Genomic DNA, 12,570 nt, shown 5'->3' on the forward strand with positions numbered 1-12,570 from the left:
AATGGGGATCGAGACTGTGAGCCCCATGTGGGACAGGGACTGTGTCCAACCTGATTTGCTTGTACCCACCCCAGCGTTTAGCACGGAGCCTGGCACATAGTAAGCGCTTAACAAACGCCATTATTAGTATTATTATTACTACTACTAACAAATACCACAGTTATGCAGTGATGTGCAAAATCGAGCACACAGGAAGTTCTCAAAAATACCATCGATCGATTGATTCTTTAAAAATGTCTGCATTTTTATTGTTTTACGAAATTTAGTCAAGCTATTGAGGGTGGTCTTTACCAGGACAGACTCTCCTAGAGGCAAGTTACTAAATTCGAGTCACGAGGATACCTACTGAATGATTGCCATCTGACTTTGGAAGCTTTTAGCCTGGCAGCGAGCATTGTTAGCTTTTTCGGTTAGTTCGGCCACCTCAAACTTATGCTCATCCACCAGTTGCTCGATTCTGGAAGAAAAAATCGCGGTTAGGGTTTTAGACTGGAACTCCCTCCCCTCCATATCTGCAAGACCACCAATCTCCCCACCTTCAAAGCCTCATTAAGGTCACATCTCCTCCGAGAGGCCTTCCCGATTAAGCCCCATTTTCCCCCGTTCGCTCTCCCCCTTCTGCGTCGTCTACGCGTTTGGATCTGTGACCACCGGGCATTTGATATTCGCCCCGCCCTCAACCCCATAGCACTTATGTACACATCTTTAAATTAAATATTATAAATTAATCTCGTATTTGTTAAGCGCTTACTATATGCCAAGCACTGTTCTAAGCAGTGGGGTAGGTACAGCGTGATCAGGTGGTCCCACGTGGGCCTCACTGCCTTCATCTCCATTTTACAGGTGAGGTCACCGAGCCACAAAGAAGTGAAGTGACTTTCCCAAAGTCACACAGCTGACAAGCGGTGGAGCCGGATTTAGAACCCACGACCTCTGTCTCCCAAACCCGGGCCCTTTCCACTAAGCCACGCTGCTTCTCTAAATTAAAAATAAAATGAATTATTTATTAATTAAAAATAAAATGAATGCCTTTCTCCCCCTCTGGACCGTAAACTCGTTAGTGGGCAGGGAACATATCTGCTAATTCTGTTGCACCGTTCTCTCCCGAGTGCTTAGTACATAGTAACGCTCAATAAATACCACTGATCGATTGAGGAATTAAAGCCGGGTTGCACAACTATTCCCCCTAAATGATCTTTCACAACCAAGGCGCTCTTTTCAAGAACGAGTGATTTACCCTCACTGCTCTCATTACACTCTCCTTCTAGACTTTAAGCTCCTTGTGGGCAGGGAACCCGTCTACCAACTGTCCTATTGCCCTCTCCTAAGCGCTTAGTAGAGTGCTCCGCGCACAGAAAACGCTCAATAAATACCACTGACTGACTGCAAACTGAGACCAGAAAATGCTCAATAAATACCACTGCCTGCCTGCAAACCGAAACCTCCATGAGCGAGAAGAGGGTCAGGGAATGTGTCTGCCGACTCTGCCGTACTGTTTCTCTGACTCGGTCCAAGCCCTCAGTACACAGTGAGCGCTCAATAAATACGCCTGAAGTACGATCGATCGCTTACCTATCTTGATGTTGTTGAAGAAGGAGTTGCACTTTGTTCTGCGATTCGTTCTTCAACGATTCAAGTTGCTCTTCCACCTGATTAACCCAAAATATAAGGCGTAAGTCTAAATATGGGACAAAATCCATCTTTCTCAAACTTTAAGAAATCAGATGTGCTGACCTCCTTCTAGAGGACCAGGAAATGTGTCTGTTATGTTGTTTTAGTCCTTCCTTCCTTCCTTCCTTCCTTCCTTCCTTCCTTCCTTCCTTCCTTCCTTCCTTCCTGCCTGCCTGCCTGCCTGCCTGCCTGCCTGCCTTCCTTCCTTCCTTCCTTCCTTCCTTCCATCGTATTTATTGAGCACATACTGGGTGCAGAGCACTGTACTAAGCACTTGGGAGAGTACGATAGAACGGTATAAGAGATACATTCCCGGCCCACAACGAGCTTACAGTCTAGAGGGGGAGACGGACAGCAATACAAAGAAATAAATGACGGATATGGACATCAGTGCCGTGGGGCTGCGTCGGGGGAAGAACTAAGGGAGCGAGTCAGGATGACGAAGAAAGGAGTGGGAGAAGAGGAAAGGGAGGGCTTAGTCAGGGAAGGCCTCTTGGAGGAGATGTGACTTCAATAAGGATTTGAAGGGAGGGAGAGTGTTGTTATATTGTCCTCTCCCAAGCGCTTAGTACAGGGCTTTGCACGCTGTAAGCGCTCAGGAAGTACAATGAAACGAATGCATGAACGAATGAACGAATGACCAGCAGCACATCAGCGGTTTCCCCTAGGATGCAAACCCCCTCGGGGCCTTGTCCTTGGAAGTTTTGTTATCGGCCTCACTTAATAGGTCACGGGTTCTAATCCCGACTCTGCCACTGGTCAGCTGTGTGACCTTGGGCAAGTCACTTAACTTCTCTGTGCCTCAGTTCCCTCATCTGTCAAATGGGGATTAAAACTGTGAGCCCCACGTGGGACAACCTGTTCACCTTGTATCCCCCCAGCGCTTAGAACAGTGCTTTGCACATAGTAAGCGCTTAACAAATACCACAATTTATTTAATGGGTTGAGTCCGGGCCTGGGAGTCAGAAGGCTATAGGTTCTAATCCCCAGCTCTGCCTCTTGTCTGCTGTGTCAACTTGGGCAAGTCACTGCACTTCTCTGTGTCCCAGTAACCTCATCTGTAAAATGGGGATTGAGGCCGTGAGCCCCACGTGGGACAGGGACTGGGTCCGACCCGATTTGCTTGGATCCACCCCAGCGCTCCGAACAGTGCCTGGCTCATAGTAGAGCTTGACAAATACCATTATTTAGTATTACTGTTAATAAAGATACCTTCCCCGGGGAAGAATTATCCAAACACATTTCAGTACATTTTCCTCTGGAAGCATCTAAATTAATCGATTTTTTTTTTAAAAGTAGTTCTCACCACTTACTGGAAAAATCCTCCCTTTGAGATATGACACCTCGGTGTCTAATTCCCTTAGGACTTTACTAATAACCGTGCCCAAGCTGCGGATGTGGAGGTGGGCGATGGGCTCGTGCTCGTATATTCTCTTGCCCGTGCTCTCTTCGTAGCCCACGAGGACGTCGCGGATTTCCCGCAGGGCGTCTTCCTGGGTCTGCAGCACCTTCCTGAGCTGCTCTGACTGATTGCTGCTCTCTTTGAGCATCTCTTCCTGAAGGCAGCTGGCAGTTTCCAGTTCGTGAACCGTCACCTGAAGTTGGGCTTTGACTTCCTCCTGACTCTGGGTCTCCTTTCTCCTGAGGAACAGATAAACCCAAGGGATAATGACTATCCTCGAGACCTTAAGCTCATTCTCTCTAATTCTGCTAACTGTCTTGTACCGTACTCTCCTGACCTCTTAGGACAGTGCTCCGCACGTAGTGAGCGCTCGGTAGATAGAGTTGACCGATCGGTTGATAACCCAGCCGACTCTTGCAGGGTCACCTCGGCTTATCCTCGGTTTCGCTGTCGCCGTCCTCTCTTGGTTCTCTTCCTATCTCTCTGACCCTTCCTTTCTCAGCCTCTTTCATGGCTCTTCCACTGCCTTCCTCCCTGGGATATTGGGGGGCGGGGGTCCCTCGGGCCCCGGTTTTGGGTCCCCCTTCCCTTCTCCATCTCCACCCACTCCCTCGGGGAACTCATTCGCTTCCACGGCTTCAACGACCACCTCTACGCGGAAGATCCCCAAATCTCCATCTCCAGCCCTGATCTCTCTCCCTCTCTGCAGCCTCGCGTTTCCCCCTGCCTTCAGGACACCTCTCCCTGGATGTCCCGCCGGCATCTCACAGAACCTTCCCGCCCAAACTGTGCCCTCCCCCATCTTTCCCATCCCAGTAGACAACACCACTGTCCTGCCTCACAAGTCCATATCCTTGGCGTCGTCCTCGTTCGGTCTGTCACCAGATCCCGCCGGGCCCGCCTTCACAGCATGGCTAAAATCCGCCCTTTCCACTCCCTCCAAACCGCTATCTCGTTAATCCTAGCCCGCCTTGGTCACTGCCTCAGCCTCCCTGCTGACCTCCCAGCCTCCCGTCTCTCCCCGCTCAGTCCATACTTCATTCCGCTACCCGGATCACCTTTCTAAAAAAATGCTCAGGACACATTTCCCCACTTCCGAAGAACTCCCGGTCGTTGCCCATCCACTCCTGCATCAAACGGTACCTCCTCACCATCCGCTGTAAAGCACTCGATCGCCTCGCCCCTCTTACCTTTCCTCCCCGGTTTCCTCCTACAACTCGACCCGCACGCTCCGCTCCTCTGATGCCAACCTGCTCGCCGTACCTCGACCTCGTCTGTCTCGCTGCCGACCCCTTGCCCCCATCCCGCCTCTGGCCTGGAACGCCCTCCCCCTCCGTTACGCCAGACCAGCCCTCTCCCCGAATTTGAAGCCTTATTAAGGTCACATCTCCTCCAAGAGGCCTTCCCCCATTAAGCCCTCTTTTCTCCGCCTCCCTCTCCCTTCTACGAACTGGGATCTGTAACCTTGGGATATTCGGTATTTCGCTCCATCCTTGGCCCCACAGCACCTCCGTACATACCAGTAAATTATGTAAGTTGTTTATATTCATATCTATCTCCCTCTAGACCGCAAGCTAGTTGTAGGCAGGTAATGTGTCAGCTAATTCTGTTGTGTTGTGCTCTCCCAAACGCTCAATACAGTGCTCTGGGCACAGTAAGTGCTCAATAAATACCACAGACTGATTATTCTTTAGTTTTCCCTGACGAACCTAGAATTTTAAAATCGCTTTCAACTCCTTCCCCCATTTAAACCCTCTTTTTCCCGGCTCTCCCTCCCTTCTGCACTATCTTTGCACCTCAATCTCCTGATGAAGTGTCCAAAATACGCTAATCTAAATCGAGACATTTGGACTTTCAAGGCCCAGCCTGGCTTAATGGGCTCCAAATCCCATTTCTTTGTTTTCTGGGCAGTCCGTGATATTCTGGTATTCGCAAAAGCCTCCTCCGCCACCGCGGGTTTCGAAAGAATCGATGAACGTACCTGATGTCAATTAAGGCATCTCTCTCCATTTGCAATTCCTGAAGCTTCGTTTGCAATTCGAAGATTGATTGCCTTAAATGGTACTTCTGTTTCTCGTGCAGTTCGGTGGTCTGAAAAATTCCCCCCAAAAGCTTGTTCAGTTGACAGACGTAGTTGCCGAGTTTCTAGTTTTTACAGTAGAAGGTGCCTCTATCATTACTTCCTGTTTCCATAGTACATCTTAAGTTATAATACATAGTATCTGTTAAGCACTTACTTTGTGCCAGGCACTGTATTAAGTGCTGGGGTAGATGCACCTAAATCGGGTTGGACACCGGCCATGTCCCACGTGGGGCTCGCAGCCTCGATCCCCATTTGACAGACGAGGTAACCGAGGCCCAGAGAAGTGAAGTGACTTGCCCAAAGTCACCCAGCCGGGGCCGAGATTCGAACTCCCAAGCCCGGGCTCTTTCCACTCAGCCACGCTGCTTCTCTGTATACGGGCTCACAGTCTAAACGGACCCGTCCCAGGTCACCCAGCAGACAGGCGGCAGTGCGGGGATTAGAACCCAGGTCCCTCTGACTCCCGGGCCCGGGATCTTTCCACTAGACCACGCCGCTTCCCCGTTGTGCGGCCTAATCGTTAAGAGTCTCAGCTCAAATATTAGTAACTTTACTATTTGAATCCGTCCCACGGTGGAAGACTCTCTTGCAACTCACTTCGCTCAGTCGCCTCTGCAAATCTTTGACTTGACACGAATACTCTTCTACGACTCTCTCGACATGTTCTCTTCCCGGACTAGGAGTGACTTTCCTCTGGGAATCGAAGTCTAACTCATATCTGGAGACGACCGTGTTTTTCGTTGACACGCCGGCCCCAGAAGTGGCGATGTTTTCCATCACCGTGCCACGAAGGGAAGACGTGGCGATCCGGTTTGGACAACCCACGTGGGCACCTGAAAATTAGCAAATAATCCCGCTTCGCACGGTGCTGAGAGCTTAAATTTAAGCGCTCAGTAAATAGGATTGAATGAATGAACGGCAGGCCCGACTTGAAACAAACCTCCCTAAAAGCGACGTAAGAGAGAAATGAAAACTGTAACATTCGACTTTCTTTTCCCTGCCCGGGCTTAGGAGTCAGAGGTCATGGGTTCGAATCCCGGCTCTGCCCTTTGTCAGCTGTGTGACCGTGGGCAAGTCCCTCCACTTCTCTGTGCCTCAGTTACCTCATCTGTAAAATGGGGGTGAAGACTGTGAGCCTCATGTGAGACAACCTGATGACCCTGTATCTACCCCAGCGCTTGGCACATAGTACGCGCTTAATAAATGCCATTATTATTATTATTATTATTATTATTCACTGGGCTTCAATTCCCTCATCTGCTAAATGGGGATTGAGAGACTGTGAGCCCCACAGGGGACGGAGTGTGCCAACCTGATTTGTTCGTATCCACCCCGGCGCTTAGTACAGTGCTTGGCACATAGTAAGCGTTTAACGAATACTACGATTACTATTATTATTATTATAATTACCACCGATGGATTGAACCGACAGGGTACCGGGTTCAAGGAACGGGTTCTGGGGGAAATGTGTGAGGACTTAGTACCCTCTAGTGGCTACTAAAACCAAGAAATGGGCTACTCTGCCCCCGCCCGACCCGAGGGTGCTCCCAAAAGACCTTCTTTGGGGTCCCCCTCCCAAATGTTTGTTCTAGCAATCCATCCATCGGTGATATTTACTGAGCGCTTACTGTGGGCAGAGCTCTGTACTAAGCGCTTCCAATAAGAAAGAGTCTGCCCACAAGGAGTTTATACTAATGATGATGGTGATAATAGTAAGAATGATGGTATTTGTGAAGCGCTTACTATGTGCCAGGCTCTGTACTAAGCAGATGATGATAATAATGATGGCATTTGTGAAGCGCTTACTATGTTCCAAGCACTGTTCTAAGCGCGGGGAGAGATACAAGGTTATCAGGTTGTCCCGCTTGGGGCTCACAGACTTCATCCCCGTTTTTTAGGAGATCGGGTCGGACACAGTCCCTGTCCCCTGTGGGGCTCATCGTCTCAACCCCCATTTTACAGATGAGGAAACTGAGGTAACAGAGAAGTGAAGTGACTTGCCCAAAGTCACGGAGCAGACCGTTTGCGTGACAGTGTAGCTTACCACATATCCATAATCTATTTATTATATGATAATTCCTTTATTTGCCTTAACGTCTGCCTCCCCCTCAAGACCGTAAGCAGCGTGGTGGGCAGGGTGCGGGTCTACCAACTCTGCCGTATTGTGTCCTCCCAAGCGGTTAGTACAGTGCCCTGCACAGAGTAGGCGCTCAGTAAATACCATTGATTGGTTGATTGATTGACTGATCTAGAGGGGAGTTTCCAGTCTAGGCCTCCTCCAGATCTTGGCCAGAGAGAAAGATTCAGGGCTCTCTTGACTGCCGCATCTACCAAAGAGTCACTGGGGGGTTCCAGCATCCTGCACAGTAAGCGCTCAATAAATAACATTCGTTGCTTGACCGATCTGAACCGCCCCACGCGACCCCCAAGCAAATCAGAAATCGGACGGGGGTGGGTGCTGAACGAAGAGCGAGAGGGGAATTAAATCCCGCTGGGCAGGGATCGTCCCTATCTATTGCCGAATTGTACTTCCTGAGCGCTTAATAGTAATGCTGGTACTTGTTAAGCGCTTACTATGTGCCAAACACCGTCCTAAGCGCTGGGGGAGATAGGAGATCATCAGGTTGTCCCCCGTGGGGCTCCCAGTCTTCATCCCCATTTTCCAGGTGAGGCAACTGAGGCCCAGAGAAGTGACGTGACTTGCCCAAAGCCACACAGCTGACAAGCGGTGGGGGCGGGATTAGAACCCACGACCTCTGACTCCCGAGCCCGGGTGGTTTCCGCTAGGCCAAGCTGCTTCTCTCGGTACCTTGCTCCGCACCAAGTAAGCGCTCGATAGACACGATGGAATGGATGAACCGCATGGCTCCGTGAGTCAGAGGTCATGGGTTCGAATGCCGGCTCTGCCACTTGGCAGCTGTGTGACTGTGGGCAAGTCACTTCACTTCTCTGGGTCTCAGTGACTTCATCTGTAAAATGGGGATGAAGACTGGGAGCCCCACGTGGGCCAACCTGATGACCCTGTATCTCCCCCAGCGCTTAGAACGGTGCTCTGCACCTAGTATGTGCTTAACAGATACCAACATTATGATTATTATTGTTTTCTGTGCAGAGCACTGTGCTGAGCGCTCAGGAGAGGACAATACCCTGCCCACACGGAGCTCACGGTCTGTGGGGGGAGAAGCGACCACTTGAGCATTTAGAGAAGCAGCGTGGCTCAGTGGACAGAGCACGGGCTTTGGAGTCAAAGGTCACGGGTTCGAATCCCGGCTCGGCCACTTGTCAGCTGTGTGACTTTGGGCAAGTCACTTCACTTCTCGGTGCCTCAGGTCCCTCATCTGGAAAATGGGGATGAAGACTGGGAGCCCCACGTGGGACCACCTGATTCCCCTGTGTCTCCCCCAGCGCTTAGAACGGTGCTCGGCACATAGTAAGCGCTTAACAGATACCGACATTATTATTATCATTTAGATGGTAGCCGCAGGCTCGTTTTTAACAACATTTTAACATTTTAAGTGGCTTTAAGTTTTAAGGACTTACCTCCCCCGGGCCTGCTGCTAGAGGAGGAAACACCTTCACGGTTTGCTTCCGCCATCACATGCCCTATGGTTTCCACGATAAATCTGGGGGTCTCCTCCTTCGATTTGAGTTTCTCCTTGGTTTGTTTTCCCAGCTCTTGCCTACAGAAGTCATGGGTTGGTTAATCGGTCACATTTATTGAGCGCTTACTCTGCGCCGAGCACCGGACCGGAGCCGGTAGCCACGTTCCCCGCCCACGGCGAGTTTAGAGTCTAGAGGTTAGGATTAAGAAGGAGCGTGGCTCAGTGGCAAGAGCCCGGGCTTGGGAGTCAGAGGTCATGGGTTCGAATCCCGGCTCGGCCACTTGGCAGCTGGGTGACTGTGGGCGAGTCACTTCTCTGGGCCTCAGTTCCCTCTTCTGTAAAATGGGGATGAAGACTGCGAGCCTCACGTGGGACAACCTGATTCCCCTGTATCTCCCCCAGTGCTTAGAACGGTGCTCTGCCCACAGTAAGCGCTTAACAAATACCAACATTATTATTATTATTATTATTAATAATAATCCGGGCTCCGCCACGCCGTTATTTTCACACGTTGAAATAATAAAACCTCTTTTACCAGAAATTAGAGTAAACAGAAGAGAAATCTTCAGAGTAAAACTGCAGTCATTGAAGATGGAAGCCGTAATGTCGACGGAGGTAAAATGTAGAAAATTCTTTAAGGGGTGGGTGTGTCCGAATTCAAAGCGTCCTCGATTGAGGATTGCCTATAGAGTAGCAAGTTTAATAATAATATTGGTGGTATTTGTTAGGCGCTTACTATGTGCAGAGCACTGTTCTAAGCGCTGGGGGGATACAAGGTGATCAGGTTGTCCCACGTGGGGCTCACGGTCTACATACCCATTTTCCAGATGAGGGAACTGAGGCCCAGAGAAGTGAAGGGACTTGCCCACAGTCACCCAGCTGGCAAGCGGCGGAGCCGGGATTCGAACTCATGACCTCTGACTCCCAAGCCCGGGCTCTTTCCACCGAGTCACGCCGCTTCTCCGAGTTTAGACGGTGAGCCCGTCGCTGGGCAGGGATGGTCTCGATCTGTTACCGAATTGTCCATTCCAAGCGCTTAGTACAGCGCTCTGCACATAGTAAGCGCTCAACGAATACGATTGAATGGAGTAGTGTTGTAGTGTTATTTATTAAACGCTGTCTGGGTGCAGAGCGCTGTACTAAGCGCTGGGAAAGAGGAGACAGGAGGCGATGAGACATGGACCTTGTCCCTTGATGGGCTCACAATAATTATCCCCTCATAATGATTAATAATAATAATAATGTTGGTATATGTTAAGCGCTTACTATGTGCAGAGCACTGTTCTAAGCGCTGGGGGAGATACAGGCTGATCAGGTTGTCCCACGTGGGGCTCACGGTCTACATACCCATTTTCCAGATGAGGGAACTGAGGCCCAGAGAAGTGAAGTGACTTGCCCACAGTCCCACAGCTGACAAGTGGCCGAGCCGGGATTCGAACCCATGATCTCTGACTCCCAAGCCCGGGCTCTTTCCACTGAGCCACGCCGCTTCTCCACATCTATACACATCTAGCGGGGGAGAAATTTGGCTTGCGACAAGCTTTTCGTATACTTTTCCTTACATTTATTGACTTGGCGGGGAAGAGATCAAGTGTCTTTATTTATATTTAGAGAAGCAGCATGGCTCAGTGGAAAGAGCATGGGCTTGGGAGTCAGAAGTCATGGGTTCGAATCCCGGCTCGGCCACTTGGCAGCTGTTTGACTCTGGGCAAGTCACTTCACTTCTCGGTGCCTCAGTTTCCTCATCTGTAAATGGGGATGAAGACTGTGAGCCTCACGTGGGACAACCTGATTCCCCTGTATCTCCCCCAGCGCGTAGAACGGTGCTCTGCACATAGTAAGCGCTTAACCAATACCAACATTGTTATATTTACTACTACGTAGGCAGCAAAATAATATACCGTACCTGACCTCTCGAAGATTCTTTTTTTCACTCATTTTGGTAACACTGCAAAAACAAGAAAGGCCATCAAAACTATCGAACAACGTCAAAAAAAAGTATTTTCGTGGGGAAAAGTCCCTCACTGACGAGGAGCAGCATGGCCTGGTGGAAAGAGCGCGGGCCTGGGAGTCAGAAGGACCTGGGTTCTAATTCCGGCTCGGCCACTTGTCTGCTGTGTGACCCTGGGCAAGTCATTTCACTTGTCTATGCCTCAGTTAAATCATCTGTAAAATGGGACAGGGACTCTGTCCAACCTGATTAGCTTCTCTCTACCTCAGCGCTTAGAACAGTGCTCGGCACATAGTAAGTGCTTAACAGTCCTCATCATCGACCTCCCAGAGGGGCGGCGGGGGAGTCTCTGTCCGCTCTCCCGTATTTATTGAGCGTTTACTGTGTTCAGAGCACTGGACTAAGCGCTGGGGAGAAGACAATACGACAAGAAACATAAGCGATAGACATTCATTCGTTCAATCGTATTTATTGAACGCTTACTGTGTGCAGAGCACTGGACTAAGCGCTGGGGAGAAGACAATACGACAAGAAACACAAACGATGGACATTCATTCGTTCAATCGTATTTATTGAGCGCTTACTGTGTGCAGAGCACTGGACTAAGCGCTTTGGAGAAGACAATTCAACAAGAAACATAAGCGATAGACATTCATTCGTATTTATTGAGCGCTTACTGTGTGCGGCGCACTGGACTAAGCGCTGGGGAGAAGACAATACGACAAGAAACCCAAACGATGGACATTCATTCGTTCAATCGTATTTATTGAGCGCTTACTGTGTGCAGAGCACTGGACTAAGCGCTTTGGAGAAGACAATACGACAAGAAACATAAACGATGGACATTCATTCGCTCAATCGTATTTATTGAACGCTTACTGTGTGCAGAGCACTGGACTAAGCGCTTGGGAAGTACAATTCGGCAACGGACAGAGACAATCCCTGCCCGACGACGGGTTCACAGTCTAAACGGGGGAGACAGAAAATAAAAGAAACCAAGTAGACAGGCCTCACTACCATCAAAATAGATAAATAGAATGATAGATCTATACGCATCATTAATAAGATAAATAGAATAATAAATAGGCACAAATATACACTAGTGCCGCGGGGAAGGGAAGGGGGTAGAGCAGAGAGAGGGAGTCGGGGCGATGGAGAGGGAAGAGCGGTGCTTAGAACAGTGCTTGGCACATATGAAGCGCTTAACGGATACCACGATGATCATTATTATTATTCTCTGTGCCTCAGTTTCCTCATCTACAAAATGGGGATTCAGTCTGTGAGCCGCATGTGGGACAGGGACTGTGTCCAACCGGATTAGCTTGTATAATAATAATAATGTTGGTATCTGTTAAGCGCTTACTATGTGCCGAGCACCGTTCTAAGCACTGGGGGGGATACAAGGTAATCACATCGTCCCACGTGGGGCTCACAGTCTTCATCCCCATTTTACAGATGAGGGAACTGAGGCGCAGAGAAGTGAAGTGACTCGCCCACAGTCACACAGCCGACGAGTGGCAGAGCTGGGATTCGAACTCATGAGCCCTGACTCCAAAGCCCGTGCTCTTTCCACTGAGCCACGCTGCTTCTCCAACCCAGTGCTTAGTCCAGTGCCAGACACATAGTAAGTGCTTAAAAAAATCCCACCATTAGTATTATTCTCTATGCCTCAGTTTCCTCATCTATAAAATGAGATTCAGACTGCGAGCCCCCTGTGAGACAGGGACTCTGTCCAACCTGATTCGTTTATATCTCCCCAGTGCTTAGTACAGTGCCTGACACATAGTAAGCGCTTAACAATGCCACAATTATTGTTCTCCGGGCCTCAGTTTCCTCATCTCTAAAATGGGGATTGAGACTG

General features: G+C 49.6%; 1 protein-coding gene across 6 annotated transcripts in view; it reads right to left on the reverse strand.

Moving 5' to 3' along the window:
* CCDC158 (coiled-coil domain containing 158) overlaps positions 1–12,570 on the reverse strand; it is a 56,513-nt gene that overhangs the window by 42,963 nt on the left and 980 nt on the right. For 4 of the 6 annotated variants that reach the window (XM_029072689.1, XM_029072690.1, XM_029072692.1 and 1 more), the window contains exons 2-8: positions 10,665–10,706; positions 8,697–8,836; positions 5,754–5,989; positions 5,055–5,164; positions 2,985–3,312; positions 1,573–1,649; positions 347–457 (exon numbers count right to left, since the gene is read on the reverse strand). In XM_029072689.1, the coding sequence (XP_028928522.1) occupies positions 347–457; positions 1,573–1,649; positions 2,985–3,312; positions 5,055–5,164; positions 5,754–5,989; positions 8,697–8,836; positions 10,665–10,696 (1,034 nt within the window). In that variant the 5' untranslated portion in view covers positions 10,697–10,706. Of the gene's footprint in view, positions 1–346; positions 458–1,572; positions 1,650–2,984; positions 3,313–5,054; positions 5,165–5,753; positions 5,990–8,696; positions 8,837–9,293; positions 9,442–10,664; positions 10,707–12,570 lie in introns of those variants that run through there. The other 2 variants (XM_029072691.2, XM_029072693.2) reach the window with 2 other exon arrangements.

This window comes from Ornithorhynchus anatinus, chromosome 10 (genome assembly GCF_004115215.2).
Source record: "Ornithorhynchus anatinus isolate Pmale09 chromosome 10, mOrnAna1.pri.v4, whole genome shotgun sequence".
In the NCBI taxonomy this organism is placed as follows: domain Eukaryota; kingdom Metazoa; phylum Chordata; class Mammalia; order Monotremata; family Ornithorhynchidae; genus Ornithorhynchus; species Ornithorhynchus anatinus.